Below are 18,884 nucleotides of genomic sequence, written 5' to 3' on the forward strand. Positions count from 1 at the left end.
ATATATATATATATATATATATATATATATATATATATATATATATATATATATATATATATATATATATATATAATGAATATATATTACAACTAAAAATCGACAATCCTCTCTATTACTATTGTTAACAATACTGCTTACTACAAAAGCTTGTAGTGCACAAGAAATGTAAGATACCTGGCATATTTGCCACTTGCACCTTCCCCTGCAGTGGGCTTGCCAAACGTAATCTTGAAGTTGCCAAGCTCCTCAGATGTTCCAGTCACAGAGCTCAAGCGATTTTTCTCTTCTACATGGGCCTGCAAGGAACCTTGAACATCTGTAGCAGCGTAGAACATCAGCGAGATCACAGGAGCCGAGGAAGCAGTGCTCTGCCAATCAGAAACAAAGACCGACTTCATGCGAGGAAGCAATTTCGATACTGAAAAAAAACTATAATTCTAAACGTTTGTATGATTTTGTGTTTATCAGAAGTAACCACTTTATATCATATTAATGGTACTAACAGAAAGCTGTGATGTTATGTGGATCTGATAAACTACGTCTTCTACCATACTTTACAGTATCTGACCTTCAGAAAATCATGCAGATTGTATATTTTCTATTAAATTTCATTGAATTAATTTGTATTGGATTGGCCTTCAATCTGTGACCCTCTTAAAGACCTAAACCTGTTCACATATCAACGTTGCCACAATGTTTTACTTAATGAATTGTCATGACGTTTGAAGTCATTTCTGCTTAATGGATAAACATTTTATAGAGATTGTCCTAATAAGGAGCAATTTCTTGCAATGGAATATATATATATATATATATATATAAAGCTCCATTACTTTTTTTTGTTAAAATGCATAAACAAATGTATTTGTTACAAATTTTTTTTTTAATTTACTGCTATTTTCAGGTTTTCCAGGACTGTGACAACCCTGACATCCCCTGGCTACGTGCATTAAAAACAATGAATACGTTTGTGCTATTTTACTCCTATTATATTAGAATTTAAATATCCTTGTATTTGACAATATTAAAAGAGTAAATCAGTTAGTGCTGGCTGTTAAACACAAACTGTTAGAGCATTACTCTTTGCTTACATGTTGTTTTGCAGTAATCCTCCAAGTCCAGTCTCCACCATGATCTCCACCCATACGCTTCACAAACTCTGTGGTCAGGGTGAATTCACGGTCATGGACCTCCTGGACTCCAAAAGAGACGCCGTCATGCATTAGCCATCCGTAGCCCAGCAAATGGTCCCCTTGCTCGCAAGTGTGCCTAAGATTTCCATCCATTTCAGCAAACTGACGCATCCACATTAAGCCTAATTAAATCAATAGAAAAAATGCAGGCTTGTAATAACCTCAAGTCATCACAAAGGCAAGTAAATATATAGAAGTGGTGCATAAAGTGTCCATCGGAATCACCCCACCTGTCACAACAGATCTGAGACTTCTTGTTTTCATCCCGAAGTACACCTGGGGACGATAGGTACCCCAATATCTTTCAGGAGACACAGCAGGACTTGAGCTATTAGCATCCAAGACCGGTGGAGAGGGGTGCAAGGTCACAACCCTCCTGGCCAAGGATGAGCGCATATAAAGGGCATAGAAGAACCAGATAAGACTGAAGATACACAAACCAATGGATATATTGATAAACACCTTCCCAATGTCAGTTTTCTTCTTCTTCTCCTTGCGTGGGGGAGCTGGTGTTTTTTCCTCCTTTCTTGGGCTAGGTACACCATCACCTGTTGCAACCCTCTTCCTCCGCCTACCCATCTTTCTTTTGACCTGAGCAAGCTGGTCTGGGGACGACAGTCATTCAAATACACCTGCAAATCACCACAAGTCAAGAGGTTTTGACTACAGTTAGCACATAATAATGCATTTACGGGAATATATGCCCCTAAAATAGGACTACAATTGTACACTGTCTGTGTACAAGATGCTGCAAATTGTATAAACAGCTGGCTAGCTGAACAAAAGAATGAGGACGTGAATGAACGAGCGAGCGAGCGAGCGAGCGAGCGAATGAATGAATGAGGTTCAGCTCGTCAGTGTCTATTTAACACGTCTGCAGTTCGCATTATTTCTGTAATAAATGTGAACGACGCGACGGGCAAATTAACTATAACAAGGCAAGCATAATTTATATTTTACCTTATGTACGTGTCAGCACGCTACTGAACTTAATCAGCAGCACGGACACTTCCGCATTTCTTTTGCGAAGCTGACGACAATCGTAGATGCATGTTCACTGTTATTCAAAATAAAAGTCCTCCAGCGGCATACTTTTGCTGCAGACACCTTCAATGAAAATTAAAAAATATAAGCTCTGACAGCATTTACTCATCACCCTTTAGTCATCACCATCGTGTCGTTCAAAATCAAAATGGCTTTATTTCTTTTGTAGAACACACACACACACAGTCTGGTCAGCTATCCTTGTGGGGACTCTCCATAGGCGTAATGGTTTTTCTACTGTGCACACCATATATTCTATTGCCCTACACCAGGGGTGCCCAAACTCGGTCCTGGAGGGCCGGTGTCCTGCAGAGTTTAGCTCCAACCCCAATCAAACACACCTGAACCAGCTAATCAAGCTCTTACTAGGCATGCTAGAAACTTACCAGCAGGTGTGTTGAGGCAAGTTGGAGCAAAACTCTGCAGGACATCGGCCCTCCAGGACTGAGTTTGGACACCCCTGCCCTACACCAACCCTACCCCTAAACCTACCCCTCACAGGAAACTTTCTGCATTTTTAGATTTTCAAAAAACTTAATTCTGTGAGTAAGAGCATTACTCTTAACTTACATGTTGTTTTGCAGTAATCCTCCAAGTCCAGTCTCCACCATGATCTCCACCCATACGCTTCACAAACTCTGTGGTCAGGGTGAATTCACGGTCATGGACCTCCTGGACTCCAAAAGAGACGCCGTCATGCATTAGCCATCCGTAGCCCAGCAAATGGTCCCCTTGCTCGCAAGTGTGCCTAAGATTTCCATCCATTTCAGCAAACTGACGCATCCACATTAAGCCTAATTAAATCAATAGAAAAAATGCAGGCTTGTAATAACCTCAAGTCATCACAAAGGCAAGTAAATATATAGAAGTGGTGCATAAAGTGTCCATCGGAATCACCCCACCTGTCACAACAGATCTGAGACTTCTTGTTTTCATCCCGAAGTACACCTGGGGACGATAGGTACCCCAATATCTTTCAGGAGACACAGCAGGACTTGAGCTATTAGCATCCAAGACCGGTGGAGAGGGGTGCAAGGTCACAACCCTCCTGGCCAAGGATGAGCGCATATAAAGGGCATAGAAGAACCAGATAAGACTGAAGATACACAAACCAATGGATATATTGATAAACACCTTCCCAATGTCAGTTTTCTTCTTCTTCTCCTTGCGTGGGGGAGCTGGTGTTTTTTCCTCCTTTCTTGGGCTAGGTACACCATCACCTGTTGCAACCCTCTTCCTCCGCCTACCCATCTTTCTTTTGACCTGAGCAAGCTGGTCTGGGGACGACAGTCATTCAAATACACCTGCAAATCACCACAAGTCAAGAGGTTTTGACTACAGTTAGCACATAATAATGCATTTACGGGAATATATGCCCCTAAAATAGGACTACAATTGTACACTGTCTGTGTACAAGATGCTGCAAATTGTATAAACAGCTGGCTAGCTGAACAAAAGAATGAGGACGTGAATGAATGAACGAGCGAGCGAGCGAGCGAGCGAGCGAATGAATGAGGTTCAGCTCGTCAGTGTCTATTTAACACGTCTGCAGTTCGCATTATTTCTGTAATAAATGTGAACGACGCGACGGGCAAATTAACTATAACAAGGCAAGCATAATTTATATTTTACCTTATGTACGTGTCAGCACGCTACTGAACTTAATCAGCAGCACGGACACTTCCGCATTTCTTTTGCGAAGCTGACGACAATCGTAGATGCATGTTCACTGTTATTCAAAATAAAAGTCCTCCAGCGGCATACTTTTGCTGCAGACACCTTCAATGAAAATTAAAAAATATAAGCTCTGACAGCATTTACTCATCACCCTTTAGTCATCACCATCGTGTCGTTCAAAATCAAAATGGCTTTATTTCTTTTGTAGAACACACACACACACAGTCTGGTCAGCTATCCTTGTGGGGACTCTCCATAGGCGTAATGGTTTTTCTACTGTGCACACCATATATTCTATTGCCCTACACCAGGGGTGCCCAAACTCGGTCCTGGAGGGCCGGTGTCCTGCAGAGTTTAGCTCCAACCCCAATCAAACACACCTGAACCAGCTAATCAAGCTCTTACTAGGCATGCTAGAAACTTACCAGCAGGTGTGTTGAGGCAAGTTGGAGCAAAACTCTGCAGGACATCGGCCCTCCAGGACTGAGTTTGGACACCCCTGCCCTACACCAACCCTACCCCTAAACCTACCCCTCACAGGAAACTTTCTGCATTTTTAGATTTTCAAAAAACTTAATTCTGTGTGATTTATTAGCTTGTTTACCCGTGAGGACCTCAATTTAGGTCCCCACCGTGACACGAGTTCCCATGAGTCTGTGTGTATTCAGGTTTAAGTCCCACCAGAATAGAAAAACAGGCACACACACAAAGATATTTTGATAAATGTCTTTTGACCATACAGTGAAAGACTTTCCCATCTTCTTTTGTGTTCTACAGAAGTAGGCTATATATTAGTCTCAGCCTCAGACGTGAGTCACGCCCACGGACCGTTGGCTGAAAGTCTGATGCATACAGCACACAAAAGTGGAAACACTTCAGGAATTTCGAAGTCGTCACCGGATTGGTTGAATTATGCAGGATTTCCGGGAGACGTGTGTGTCGCGTTCTTGTGATGTTAGAATTTTCATTTTTGGGGGGTAAACTACACATTTAATATTTCTATAGATTAACACTTATCAAGTTTATGTATTTTAAATTCAGTCAAATTTCTGACAATAAGAGTAATTAAATCATTCATCATCCTTTTAGGATAATCAGTGAAACCAAGAAGCACATTTTCCCAAAACATGGAAATTGTCTACAACATTGATTATTAATAGCCTAATACATTTCTATACTTCACTCCAAAAAGTTAGTCAATAGAAATATAAAAAAAATGTTTCAGAACATAACATATGCCAAAACAGATGTCATTTTCAGTTCAGGCAGGAACTGGTAGTGCTTTGCAACCAGCTTAACTTCACAGAAAACATCTAGGCTAACAATGAATTGCGTTTTGTGCAAAAGTGAAAGTATCGTTGCGATACAGTGATTGCTATTCATGCAATTTTTGTGCAAATCTTTCTACTGAAAGTAACCTATAGACTGTCCAGACAAAGTAGTTCAGCTAAACCGACAGATAAATACAGTAAAACCTGTTTGAGGCGCATTCCTTAATTTAAGGGCCACCTTCTAGACTGACATATAAATGATCCATCATAAGGAGGGTAGAACGATTTACAGTAGAATTGAGGAGAAATGACTTCAAACGTCATGACAATTCATTAAGTAAAACATTGTGGCAACGTTGATATGTGAACAGGTTTAGGTCTTTAAGAGGGTCACAGATTGAAGGCCAATCCAATACAAAATTAATTCAATGAAATTTAATAGAAAATATACAATCTGCATGATTTTCTGAAGGATAACCAGCAGAGAATCCTCTTCAGGCTGTTATCAAGAATTGAGGTATATGTGATTATGCATATCTTACTGTTTGATTGATTTATTTATTTTTCAGATTAAGCCAAAATGTCTCAAAGTTCGCTCTATAAAATTATCATCCTCTTTGTCATTCTGCACAATGAAGAATGGTTTCTGGCTTTCAAGGTTCTCCTAACTAGTTCCATTACCCACCAAGAAATAACGCAAAAAAGCAATTTCACAAACAACAGCAGAAGTCTGTAAGGCTCAGGCACTCCAACAAGGAAGACATTTTGTGCTGGTGGGTGAAGACAGGAGTTATTATTTTGTTGTGGTTATGAACCTTTTTTACATTTTGAGGGTATAAATAAATTAGTACATCAGAAATACACATTATGACAACATATTTAAAACATTGTGAGCTGCAAAGGTAGCTGGGCTAAAAATGACTGAACAGAATTTTCTTTTACCAACTTTTTTTGAACTTGCAAGTTCATGTCATACTAAAGACCAACGTCACAGTCTGCTGATGTCTGCAAACAGTCTGTACGCGCAGGTCCATTTTCTAGTGACATGGACAACAGTGAATGTGCAGTGATTGAATATTAAAAAAGGACCTAGATGCATCGAATGTGTCTATCCATTCATTTTCATGAATGAAGACCGTGAGAGAGATGCAATCTATTCAAAAGGAAAATACTTCATGTCAGTATTTGCATGTCTTTTCTGTTTCAGCCAAGAGGCAAATATGAAACCGCAAGAAAGCGGTTGGGCGAGGCTCTACATACTCTACAGGTGTGTCAATAGAAAGAACGATATCATCTGTCCCAGCCTTTTCGTGACTTTTTTAGACGAGGACATATTTCTGACAGAACAGATGCAAACTGAGAGTCCCCACAAGGCCATCGCTGCAACCAGAGAACTCCTGGAAGACATTAGACGTTTTTTTGGGAGACTCTTAACTTTTTGAGGTATGTTTACTATTTTTTAATCAGATGCCATGATCAGTTTATTAAATGTGTCCCCGAATGACAGACCTAAGTAAATCCCACAAGAAGAACCATTGGAGAAATTCAGAAGTGGGGTACTGTTCACAGTCCACACAAGACACTTTCTTGCTTTCAGCATCATATTGTGCAACTGAATAGAACAGGTATCAAAGTTTCAAAACTGACTATAATGGCCTTTTTTCAGTTGGCATTAACATGCCAGACTGGATCATTACCCAATCAGAACAGCACATTTACCTTTGTCCACATATATAAATTTTGCATCCAGATAATCTGATCTCTTTTCCCCATGGAATATCTCAATCAGAGATACACAATTATTAACAATAATAATTTTTGGGAGATATTAAGTCAACACCGAACCAAAGTGATTGACAGCATCAGTTGTTATAAAGGCAGTGTAGGGGATATATATATATATATATACAGTGGGTACGGAAAGTATTCAGACCCCCTTAAATTTTTCACTCTTTGTTATATTGCAGCCATTTGCTAAAATCATTTAAGTTAATTTTTTTTCCTCATTAATGTACACACAGCACCCCATATTGACAGAAAAACACAGAATTGTTGACATTTATGCAGATTTATTAAAAAAGAAAATCTGAAATATCACATGGTCCTAAGTATTCAGACCCTTTGCTCAGTATTTAGTAGAAGCAACCTTTTGATCTAATACAGCCATATATATACACACACACACACATATACAATGCTATTCTCTGATCTGAAAATAGTTCATGAAAAAAGAAAGAAGTCCTTATAAGAGTGTTGGTTACTCATTGGCTGATTGGTTACACATTTAATTGTATATATTATTTTTATGATTTGGTAGTTCTGCTTTTGACATTATTTGGTAGGTCTAAATAGATGAGAGAGTTGCTAAACTGTGTAAGTCAATAAATCACATTTTCTTTGCTACTTTTTTATAGGTGAACTTCATGTTGACTAACAGTCTTGCTGCTCGCCGGAGGAGCGAGGATCCAAATCAGGGCCAGAGTCAGTATTACTCCACCAGGATCTCCAATCCCTTAAATCAGGTCTCTGTGGATTTGGCTCTGGCCTCTGGAGGACTGGCCATTGAGGTCACCAAAGCAACATTTCCTCAAGCCATGGTATCATGTCTGTGACTCTTAACTTAAATGATTTTAGCAAATGGCTGCAATATAACAAAGAGTGAAAAATTTAAGGGGGTCTGAATACTTTCCGTACCCACTGTATATACACACACACACACACACACACATATATACAATGCTATTCTCTGATCTGAAAATAGTTCATGAACTGAATGGTTTTTCACCTCTGTGGATGCTATGGTGTCTTTTGAGACTAGATGCCTGACTAAATCGCTTACCGCAGAGTGTACAGTGGTGAAGCCTCTCCCTGTTATGAAGTTTTTGATGCAAGAGGAGAGTGCTGGGTTGAGAGAATGCTTTTCCACAATGTTTACACATAAACTTGTCTTTCCTTTGCATCAGAGGCGAGTCTGACTGTTTGAAAGAAAAGCACGGCGAGAAAGGGGACCGTTCGGATTGAGAAATGACGTTACCTTCATCGCCGTGTGTTAAATGGCCTTCCATATCAGACATAGACAAGCCATTAGAGTCCATTGGAGTTGCATAGGAACACGTGGGACCTGCGCTCCCTCTGTACATCAAACACTGATTCACAGAAGGTCCTCCATTGCATTCAGATTCAGCATAGGAGGCATGATTTGTGGTTCTGTCAAATCTCCTGGAAACCCATGAAGGATAGGAAGGGACAGGCTGCAGGTTAGTCCCTGTATCTCCATCACAATGTCTCTCCATTCTGGTTTCACCTGTTTAGAAATACAACATGCGTAAATGGAAACCAGTAAGCAATAAAAAAATGAGCAAATACTGTATTTAGTAATTATGTCAGTTACAACAAGAATTTTCTATTTACTGCTTAGTAAATGTGCATCTTCACCAATATCATCGTCCTCAAGGAGATCAGGTTGCATTCCATTGGACTGCCAGAGGAACAGATCATTGATGGTTAATTTTATTATTTTTGAATGCTACAGGCAATTTTAGCAGAAAGCAATTGTTTCTGTATTCTAGACATACAATCTCTGTACCATGAAATACACTAATTGAATATGATTGGTTTGAAACACTTTTTACAATAAAGTCCCATTAGTTAATATTAGTTAATGCATTAAGTAAAACTCTTACATGTTAGTTAATAAAAATACAACTGTTCAAGTTAGCTTAGAGCCATTGGACGCAATAACAGAATACCCTGACAAAAAAAAAGCACTTTGAAACAAATTTCACTCAGAAAATGCTAGTAAATTTTACAAATAATTTAAAAACATCATATTGTAATCACACAATGTACTGTAACACACTGAAAAAACATGACATTTTGAAGCAGAAACTGAAATGTACTTATTCAAATTACTCCAATAACCGTTATTTGCAACTTTTTTTATTTTAATAATGCATTAATAAATGACATAAATAAATGCTTTAGAAGTATTTTTACATTGTCAGTTCATGTTAAATCTGAATATACTAGACCACAACTAAAATGCTTACTAGGAATAGGTAACAATATTAATCCTATGTTAACAAAAAGAGAAGCCGTGTGTAGCGGGGGAAAGAGAGGTAGTATGAGTCTGTCATGAGCCTGATTTGTAAACAAATGCAGGTATGCTATCTCTCACACTAACCTCTTGATGGCAGTGCTGGACTGTGTCCTGGTCTATGAAGTTATCTCTGTGGACTGTTACAAAAACTCCTGCACTCCCGTACTGTGTGTCGTCTTACCAGGAAAGCAAGTGTATCACGAATAGTAAACAAGGATGAATTTAAATTTTAATCTCAATATTCACTCAAAGGTTTGTCATGTTTAAATATTTTCTCTGGAAAATAAATATAAAATAAAATATGCAATAAAGAGATAAGACAAATAACACTATTATTAATTGTAATAACTAATAACTTTAACATATATTTGACAATTTATGAATCTATTCCACCATATGTTACCAGATAATTAGAAATCAAATAATTAGTAATATTGCATATATTACCAATTATTTAATTTCTAATTACTTCTCTGGATTAATTTGTACACACACTTACGGTTTTCAGTAGTCTCTGTTTCTCTTTCTGACTGTTCACACCTCATGCTGTCAGGTCTCTCCTCTTTAATAATGAGGACATCTGGCTCGTCATCCTCTACAGACTGATAAAAAGCACAATGCTGCCATGATTCCTGATAAATTATTAGTGGCCAACTGAGCTCACTGATTTGAGAAATACAGTTTCTTACCTCTTGATGGCAGTGCTGGACTGAGTTCTGGTCTATGAAGTTTTCTCTGTGGACTGTTACAAAGACTCTAGCACTCCTGTACTGGTTGTCGTCTTTACCTGCAACGTGGAACACTTTATTTTAAGGTGTCCTTGTTACAGTGTAATTATACATTTAAGTACCGAGTAATATTAATTAACAATATGTACTTACTATATGGTTAGGGTTAGGATTAGGGTTACTTGAATGTAATTCTGCATAATTTCTTGTTATTTTAACAGTAAGTACATGTAACGTGTAACAAGGACACCTTAAAATAAAGTGTTACCTTACATCATTATTTGATTGGATCAGTTCTCCTTAAAAGCCTTATTTTTTTCATTCTGTTGACATCAACTAATCACAGATCTGACCACTAGGTAATGCACTTATTCCCTAAAATGAATACACCATACTCACGGTTTTCAGCAGTCTCTGTTTCTCTTTCCGAGTGTTCACACCTCACATTGCCAGGTCTCTCTTCTTTAATAAGAAGAACATCTGGTTCGTTATCCCCTACAGACTGATGAAAAGCACAATGTTGGCATGACTCCTGAGAGCATATGTTTATGGAAAAAATCAGTTTTTTTTTCAGCAGTAGCAATTAGTGGTCATCTGACATGGATTTTTCAATGGCCTACAAAAGTGAAGTGAAGTGAAAAAAGTTAAGTGACATGTGGCCAAGTATGGTGACCCATACTAGGAATTAGTGCTCTGCATTTATCCCATCCAAAGTGCACACACACAGCAGTGATCACACCCACACCCAGAGCAGTGGGCAGCCATTTTTTGCTGCAGCGCCCGGGGAGCAGTTGGGGGTTCGGTGCCTTGCTCAAGGGTACCTCAGTCATGGTATTGAAGGTGGGAGAGAGCACTGTACATTCACTCCCCCCACCTACAATCCCTACCAGTACGAGACTCGAACCCGCAACCTTTGGGTTACGAGTCCGACTCTCTAACCATTAGGCCACGACTTCCCCAACATTCCCCATATGCCAGTATATCCAGATATGTAGAGATGGCATATACACCAATATTCAAAATAAATCAAATAAATTAATACTTTCAAATAAATCAATACTTTTATTGCGCAAACATGCATTATACAGATAAAAAAGGACATTTACAGTATTACAAAAGATTTCTATTTGAAATAAATGCTGTTCTTTTGAACTTTCCACAAAAATGTTAAGCAGTACAACTGTTTTCTATCTATCTATCTATCTATCTATCTATCTATCTATCTATCTATCTATCAACAACTAAATAATAGTAAGCGACACACAGTACCTGAAGTTGCTGAAAGGAAATGCACACTTGCATAATATTTATGCCAAATAGTTTATCTTAAGGGGATCAAGTTCAACTTTTTTTGTTCTTCAAGTATCATTGGAATGCTAATCATACAAAAGACGAACTCTGTGATAAATGGGGAAGTATAAGCACTGTAGGAAGACCGTTTTGAGTGCTGCAAGATATTGAACAAAGAAAAAGGTGGAACTATCAAACTGAACACAACAGATAACAGCTGGTTTGCAGTTTGAAGTGTATAAAACACCAGCACAAGACAAAAAAAAAGATGAAGGTAATAACACCCAATTTACTAAATGCAAACCTGGTCTAGCCTTTCGTGTTGAAGATGCGAGACTTTACCGGAGCGAGCTTCATCTTCAGTCCTACCCTCATTACACAGAGAAGCAAGTTTCACACTAATTCGCCCTGGAAACAAGCATATTACGTTCTCCATTAGTAATTAATAAGTTATAATAGTGACTTTTAATATAACGGAATCAGTCCGACATCACCAACAAATATTGTTTAAATGGCCACGTCCATGATCACCTCTTTACCTGATGCTTTTGCGTGAACTTCTGTTTTTGTCAAGGCAGTTGATTCGTTTCTTAGTTTGTGTGCTCTTCTATAAAACGAATCTCGGATTTCTAACACTTTCAATTTCTTTTTAAGGAGGTTATTGTCCTTTTGTGTTTGAGATATTTCAAGCTGTAATTCGCTATAGCTTTCCTCAACAAGTTTGCAGATTTCGGCCACAGCGGCGTTTGCGAGTACTTCCATAACTGAAGCGATTTGCGTCTGAAACGTTATCATATTTGCCATTGCGCTGTAATCTGTTTAGATTAAGCTCCTTTAATAACAGTGAATCAGTCCATACAATAAACCCTTCCAAATGAGTATGCATACGGGTCTAGCTCTCTTCAAACGCGAAGCTGGCCAATGAGTCGACAACATCCGCTTGTGCTTTTTAAAATAAAAGCTCTCATGCTACCAAGCTAATTTCATGTGTCCATAAACATTATGTTTACTTTAGCACAGTATCACAACTGAGTGAACATAGCGGTTCATTTGGAATATTTCGGATGTTAAATACTGGTATGGACTGAGAAGTTAATGAGGAATGGACACAGTGACTAACTAACTAACTAACTAACTAAATAAATAAAGACACTACAGGCTAAACAATATTTATGCACTGGCCAATTTTGGGAGGTAAGTCTTTATTTCATTGCAATTCATCTGTTTATATAGCCTAAGTAGATTTCAATTATAATACTTACTTTGAAAGGCTTTTTCTCTCTCTCTAAATTAGTTATGTTTTAAAAGGATTTATTTATTTCTAATGATTTATTTCTGAAAAGGTAAAAGTACATTTTCTTTTTTTTCTGGCTGTTGACAGTATTTTCTGATTTATGAATACATAATTATTAATAATAAATAATTATGAATAATTAATTCAAGTATGCAAACAAAATGAAACAATAATTTTGAACTGGCTTTATCAATGATCAGTTTTATGTTCTGTTAATGTATGCTAATTTTCATATTGATTGACATTTAAGATTTAATACAACTTATAATATGCATTTATGGTTGCTGGACTTTTTTCTATCTTCCCTGTATCATTACCGCTATGTAGGCTATTTATTATTGCAAAACAACCTTTTTTATTTATTTTTTTGTATTTTATTTTAATCTAACCAAAGAAGCCCACTGACTGCAATGTTGTTGCACATCTGACATTAAACCTGGACTTGATCTGAGCTATGAAGTTAAGCATAACCTCAACAAATGAACAGTGGCTCAGAAGATATCCATTAGTTGTGGAACTTTCATTTGTTGAATACATCTTGAATAGATTGTAAATATATGCATTTATTTCCACCTAATTAAAAATAATAATATATATATATTTATTAATCTAGTATTTTTATTACAGTTTTTTGCAGTTAAACATGTCCGCAGATCAAAACTAGAAAAAAATAAAAATAAAAATAATAATAATAATATATATATATATATATATATTCACAGAATTCTGGGTAATATTGTTTACCATATAAACAGCTTTGATGTTCAAGACTAAGGCCAATAATGAGTAAACTTTATATTTACATTACAAAGAGAAACACAAACTTCTGTATTGTTCTGTATTCTTTATTAATCTAGTATTTTTATTACAGTTTTTTGCAGTTAAACATGTCCATGCCAAATACTTGCATACATTTGCTTTACATTTCCTTTACAGCATGAGCTTGCTTTACCTTTGCTTTACATTATAAAGTGCATGGAGTATGAAGAAATAATAGCTGTAATTCCAAAGTTCCAGCTTAGTCCCTTTAAATGAAACTGCGTTATGTCAAGCAGACTAATGATTTGCAAAAGCTAATTAATTGTAAACGATGAACAGAATATTACAATAAATACAAATAAATAAGAACAATACAATTTCATTATACACTATAGGAAGAATTCAAACATCACATTTAGGAACATTTTATAGAGCACTTGTTTGTCTAGCAATACAGGCATAATACAATAAATAATTTATAATATAAGCATTGACATAGTACTTTCGTTACCTTAAAAGAGGCAGCATTGAATTGCATTTTGAATATCCAAAAACCATGATTTTTATGTTATCATTGGTGGTCAGTCCTGTTTTTGTCAAATATCTCTGAACTCTCTAGAAGAGGCTGTTTCGAGTTGTGTACTGTACATTGTATGATCGTCTTCTGTGCCAACGTCTTCTGATTGCTGCACAGCAACCACACAGCAAACACTAAACACATCAACAGACAAAGTGAGAGTTAGCATCATGGAAGGGAATTTTATACAGATGTACATACACAATTATATACCACATTTAAAAGGAAGATCTACGTCTGTTTTTACCGTAAGAATAACACATGTCTGTTGTCATTAATCGCTTCACTACCAATGCACATATTTGACATTCAGTCATCCTAATACTTACGCAAAGGAGAATCCAGCAAGGTACGAGCCCGATGACAATAGCGCAGGGGACAATGATAGCCACAATCCATGCTACGTTTGTACTGTTGTTTAAGATTGTAGTGTTCATGGTGGTTGGAACTGGTGTGGTAAAAGCCGTGAAAAGGGCACTGACCAAGAAACCGGCACCCGTGTTGCTGCCATATTGTGAGAAAACATGCGTAACATTGGCCTCAATCACGGTGAGATTATCCCTGTGGAGAGATTAAAACGTACAATGAGAAACAAAAGTAAATATCTAAAAATGATCTTACCATTCATTCACCTATGTATCATAAAAGCAGTTTTCTTCAATTAATTTAGACATTTCTTCTCAAGACAAAGTAAATAGCAGTGGATCAGAACTCACTTGAAATTGGCTGGAATGAGCAGATTAACTGAGGGGTCCTTTAGGATCTGGATCACCTGTAGAGTGCATCAGTTAAAAAAAAACAATAGTTAATGACTAAAATAGGGCAATTTCAGGACAACAATATCCAAGCCTCTCCAACTCACCAAGTCATTTATCTTCTTTTGGATTACTTGATAGGTTTCATTCCATTTTAACTCTGTCAGTGATACTTTGCTGATTTCATATGCAAAGATGAGTGCGTAGGCAGTGTCATTAATTGCTTTAAAATAAATGACAAAAATAATTAGTTGTGTGACTATATATGGGTCGTGGTATTCCATTATCCATTTTCACTATGCATAATTATTGACTGCTTTTTAATTATTATTTTCCTTCAAAGGAAGTCATAAATAAGGACTACATGATTACAACAGATGCAGCATTTGCATACAAATGTTATATTCACAACAAAAATGGAGCATGAAAATAGAGCAAAACTCACCCAAATAGACGACATTCGCCAAGGTCACAGGTTCACTAACGCTTACTGTTCTGGCAGTTAGTTTAGTTGTGACATTTGCAGCCAGTATAGATTTAACCAACTCCAGAACACTATTCTCGCTTGGTCTTGGGCCCAGTGTGATAAACTCGAGACGAATCCTAATAATTGCCCTCCTACTCCTGCATAAAAAAAAGTTGATACATTATTGGAATGTAAACACAGAAAATTAAAACAACTAGCTTTAAAAAAAATATATATATAAAAAAATTGCTCATTGGTCTTACAAGATCGGTGGTGAAGTTGTTGTCAGAGTATCCGCTGTAAAAGAAATGAATAATTAATGGAGAATCATACTTTCAATTACAGCATTTGGTGTTTTTGAAGCAAGACATATAAAACACGACAACTTAAAAAATGGAAGTTTAACATTTGATTGTATGTTTGGACATATAAACTGTGGGGTAACAGATGGTTGACAGTGCAGCAGGTGTAGACATGGTAATACCTTCGGCGAGTTGGAGAAGTTCCTGAACAAAGATGCTGGGTTGCTTGATGTCACTTGGTGAGAAAACATACTCTACTTTGGCCTGAATCACAGTGGAATTACCCCTGTGGGAAGATTGAAATGTACAATGAGAAACTAAAGTCAATAACTAAAAATAATTTTTAGTCACAAGCCATGTACTCATGTACAAAAACTTCCCAACTAACACCAATGAAGAGTCATCAGGTAGTCATCACATATTTGCTCAAATCAAAGTAAAAAGTGAGTCAGAACTTACGTGAAATCTGCTGCTTGGAACTTAATGACAGGAGCTGAGGAGTTACTGAGGAGGATCTTGCCCAGCTGAAAAAATTTGATTAATTTGTTTATAAATATGTTGAGGTTAATGTGGTAAATGAAAGCGAGAGAGAGAGAGAGAAAGAGAGAGAGAAGAAGTAAAAAAAATGTTTGTAAAAAAAGACTACTTTACTGAAATGTCTCCAACTCACCAATGTGTTAATAGAGTCTTGTATTAACAGGTGGGTACCATTCCTGAGTTCAAGTTTCTCAGTCATGGTTATATTGCTGATTTCAAATCCAAAGTTGAGAGCATAGGCTGTCTCGTTTATTTCTTAAAAATATATAATACAATTAATTAGTTGTGTGGTTATATGTGGGTGATGAAATTTCCCTAATGCATTTCTTAATATTATTTATTTGTTAATTTAACTTATAGGCTATAAAAGCTACAGATCTACAACATTAGAATTTAAATAACATATTCAGAACAAAAACGAAGCCAGACCAGGAGAGAAAAACTCACTCGTATATGTGACATTGACAAAGCTCACAGGATCACTCAGGTCTTGTGTTGTGGTGTCTTGTTTAGTTGTGAGACGTGTTTTCATCAGAGTGTTGGCCACCTCAAGAATTTTATCTGGATTGGGCAGGGGGCCCAGTGTGACAAACACGAGGCGAATGAATATAAGTGCTCTGCCAAGCCTACAAAGACAATAAATAATGTACATTAAGGTAGGAAATGAAAATTAAAATTAAAGAAAAAAGTAAATATCAGACTGAAGTCACTGCTCTTACACTATCTGTGGAGTAGTTGTCAGAGTACTGGCTGTTGTTACGACTGTAAAAGAAAGTAATGATTAATGGAGGAAGCTTGCAGTTACAACATTTGCAATCCATTGTCAGTTTTGACAAACCTGTCGGCAAACGAAGCTCATTTAGGAAGCTGACTGGTTGTATGGCATCTCCATCCTGGAAGGTGTATTCCATCCTGCCATCAATTTGGTTTGATGTGCTTCTGCAGGAAAAACAGAATATATCTGTTAAGGATCTATATGTGCAAAGGTGTTTTTTTTTTACATTTTTGAGTAAATGCACTTACTAACGTAAAATGTGAGTACATATCATATACATTAAGTCTGTTTGCATCTTACATGAAGTTTGTCGACTTGGGATTTAAAGTTGTTCTGCCAGGATCATTCAGAAGAGTGTTCAGCTGCAGAAGAAAAATCAAACATTCATGAAACTCTGGAGAACAATTATATTGGACCTAAAAATTGTACTCAGTTAATGCTTTATGCTTACCGCATTATTGGCGACTCCCTGAGCTTGTAGGTATGTGCCATTTCTTAGCTCAGGATCTTTTGACATGCTGAGATTACTCAAATTAAACTTAAAGATGACAGCATAGGAGGTTGCCGTGATTTCTGTTTGGATATAAAAGTTTTATTTTTTTTTGTCAAAATTTGACAGTTTAATATTTCAAAAGCTTTTCAGGTGAAGATGATGATACTTACTCTCATAGGTGACATTCAGCACCTGCACTGATTCACTGAGCTGTGACTCTCTGGAATTACGGAGAGTGTTGATAGCGCTGAGGACCAGAGCTTCACTGGGGACTGGAGATGAGGAGCTGAACACCAGCTTGCTTGTGACCACTGCTGAACCAGGTCTGTAAATAAAACCACTTTTGTTTAATGTACATCGAATGTTTGCAGTAAAATTACTTCTCTATTTTTGATTGTTCTCAAAATTGAAAAGCAACACTTACATGAGATTTGAAGGGGTCACAGAGAAACCTGTTGTTGTTTCTGGATGCACTGTTGTAGTGGTTGGCAGATGTAGCTCATTTAGGAAGCTGATTGGTTGTATGGCATCTCCATCCTGGAAGGTGTATTCCATCCTGCCATCAATTTGGTTTGATGTGCTTCTGCAGGAAAAACAGAATATATCTGTTAAGGATCTATATGTGCAAAGATGTTTTTTTAAAACATTTTTGAGTAAATGCACTTAATAACATAAAATGTGAGTACATATCATATACATTAAGTCTGTTTGCATCTTACATGAAGTTTGTCGACTTGGGATTTAAAGTTGTTCTGCCAGGATCATTCAGAAGAGTGTTCAGCTGCAGAAGAAAAATCAAACATTCATGAAACTCTGGAGAACAATTATATTGGACCTAAAAATTGTACTCAGTTAATGCTTTATGCTTACCGCATTATTGGCGACTCCCTGAGCTTGTAGGTATGTGCCATTTCTTAGCTCAGGATCTTTTGACATGCTGAGATTACTCAAATTAAACTTAAAGATGACAGCATAGGAGGTTGCCGTGATTTCTGTTTGGATATAAAAGTTTTATTTTTTTTTGTCAAAATTTGACAGTTTAATATTTCAAAAGCTTTTCAGGTGAAGATGATGATACTTACTCTCATAGGTGACATTCAGCACCTGCACTGATTCACTGAGCTGTGACTCTCTGGAATTACGGAGAGTGTTGATAGCGCTGAGGACCAGAGCTTCACTGGGGACTGGAGATGAGGAGCTGAACACCAGCTTGCTTGTGACCACTGCTGAACCAGGTCTGTAAATAAAACCACTTTTGTTTAATGTACATCGAATGTTTGCAGTAAAATTACTTCTCTATTTTTGATTGTTCTCAAAATTGAAAAGCAACACTTACATGAGATTTGAAGGGGTCACAGAGAAACCTGTTGTTGTTTCTGGATGCACTGTTGTAGTGGTTGGCAGATGTAGCTCATTTAGGAAGCTGATTGGTTGTATGGCATCTCCATCCTGGAAGGTGTATTCCATCCTGCCATCAATTTGGTTTGATGTGCTTCTGCAGGAAAAACAGAATATATCTGTTAAGGATCTATATGTGCAAAGATGTTTTTTTTAAACATTTTTGAGTAAATGCACTTAACATAAAATGTGAGTACATATCATATACATTAAGTCTGTTTGC

General features: G+C 37.1%; 3 protein-coding genes across 4 annotated transcripts in view; all 3 read right to left on the minus strand.

Moving 5' to 3' along the window:
• Window positions 1-4,010, minus strand: part of LOC107551727 (mannosyl-oligosaccharide glucosidase-like) — a 6,166-nt gene extending 2,156 nt beyond the window's left edge. Inside the window, exons 1-4 of one of the 2 annotated variants that reach the window (XM_016233460.1) lie at window positions 3,873-4,010; window positions 3,143-3,544; window positions 2,811-3,034; window positions 178-371 (exon numbers count right to left, since the gene is read on the minus strand). In XM_016233460.1, coding sequence (XP_016088946.1) covers window positions 178-371; window positions 2,811-3,034; window positions 3,143-3,491 — 767 coding nt within the window. In that variant the 5' untranslated portion in view covers window positions 3,492-3,544; window positions 3,873-4,010. Of the gene's footprint in view, window positions 1-177; window positions 372-1,094; window positions 1,319-1,426; window positions 1,829-2,156; window positions 2,294-2,810; window positions 3,035-3,142; window positions 3,545-3,872 lie in introns of those variants that run through there. The other variant, XM_016233453.1, reaches the window with a different exon arrangement.
• Window positions 4,011-7,950: 3,940 nt separating this feature from the next.
• On the minus strand, window positions 7,951-12,200 carry LOC107552374 (zinc finger and SCAN domain-containing protein 5A-like). The gene is made up of 8 exons (XM_016234239.1): window positions 11,845-12,200; window positions 11,610-11,713; window positions 10,415-10,517; window positions 9,977-10,074; window positions 9,787-9,889; window positions 9,372-9,463; window positions 8,624-8,666; window positions 7,951-8,492 (listed from the first exon to the last, which is right to left on the minus strand). The coding sequence occupies exons 1-8, from the start codon at window positions 12,107-12,109 to the stop codon at window positions 7,951-7,953; spliced, it is 1,350 nt and encodes a 449-aa protein (XP_016089725.1). The 5' UTR covers window positions 12,110-12,200.
• A 1,229-nt stretch (window positions 12,201-13,429) lies between these two features.
• LOC107551764 (chitinase-like protein PB1E7.04c) lies at window positions 13,430-18,844 on the minus strand. The gene is made up of 20 exons (XM_016233489.1): window positions 18,600-18,844; window positions 18,346-18,500; window positions 18,134-18,255; window positions 17,983-18,044; window positions 17,688-17,846; window positions 17,434-17,588; window positions 17,222-17,343; window positions 17,071-17,132; window positions 16,834-16,934; window positions 16,715-16,757; window positions 16,443-16,621; window positions 16,129-16,250; window positions 15,918-15,982; window positions 15,641-15,744; window positions 15,420-15,453; window positions 15,136-15,314; window positions 14,798-14,913; window positions 14,652-14,707; window positions 14,265-14,496; window positions 13,430-14,069 (listed from the first exon to the last, which is right to left on the minus strand). Exons 1-20 carry the CDS (start codon window positions 18,728-18,730, stop codon window positions 13,974-13,976), a joined length of 2,295 nt encoding a protein of 764 aa, XP_016088975.1. The 5' UTR covers window positions 18,731-18,844; the 3' UTR covers window positions 13,430-13,973.
• Window positions 18,845-18,884: the final 40 nt, after the last annotated feature.

Source organism: Sinocyclocheilus grahami, unplaced genomic scaffold, assembly GCF_001515645.1.
Source record: "Sinocyclocheilus grahami isolate Dianchi unplaced genomic scaffold, SAMN03320097.WGS_v1.1 scaffold17.1, whole genome shotgun sequence".
Taxonomy (NCBI): Eukaryota; Metazoa; Chordata; class Actinopteri; order Cypriniformes; family Cyprinidae; genus Sinocyclocheilus; species Sinocyclocheilus grahami.

Excerpts from the sequence above, each read along its gene's own strand:
- LOC107551764 (XM_016233489.1), bottom strand. The coding sequence starts at position 18,730 with ATGGAATACACCTTCCAGGATGGAGATGCCATACAACCAATCAGCTTC. Across the intron at positions 17,847-17,982 it reads CCCAAGTCGACAAACTTCAT|AAGCACATCAAACCAAATTG; the intron begins GTAAGATGCAAA and ends TTTTTCCTGCAG. Across the intron at positions 14,070-14,264 it reads CTTGCTGGATTCTCCTTTGC|TGTTTGCTGTGTGGTTGCTG; the intron begins GTAAGTATTAGG and ends TGATGTGTTTAG.
- LOC107552374 (XM_016234239.1), bottom strand. The coding sequence starts at position 12,109 with ATGGCAAATATGATAACGTTTCAGACGCAAATCGCTTCAGTTATGGAA. Across the intron at positions 10,518-11,609 it reads AACACGAAAGGCTAGACCAG|TCTGTAGGGGATAACGAACC; the intron begins GTTTGCATTTAG and ends GCTTTTCATCAG. Across the intron at positions 9,890-9,976 it reads TCCAGCACTGCCATCAAGAG|TCTGTAGAGGATGACGAGCC; the intron begins GTAAGAAACTGT and ends GCTTTTTATCAG.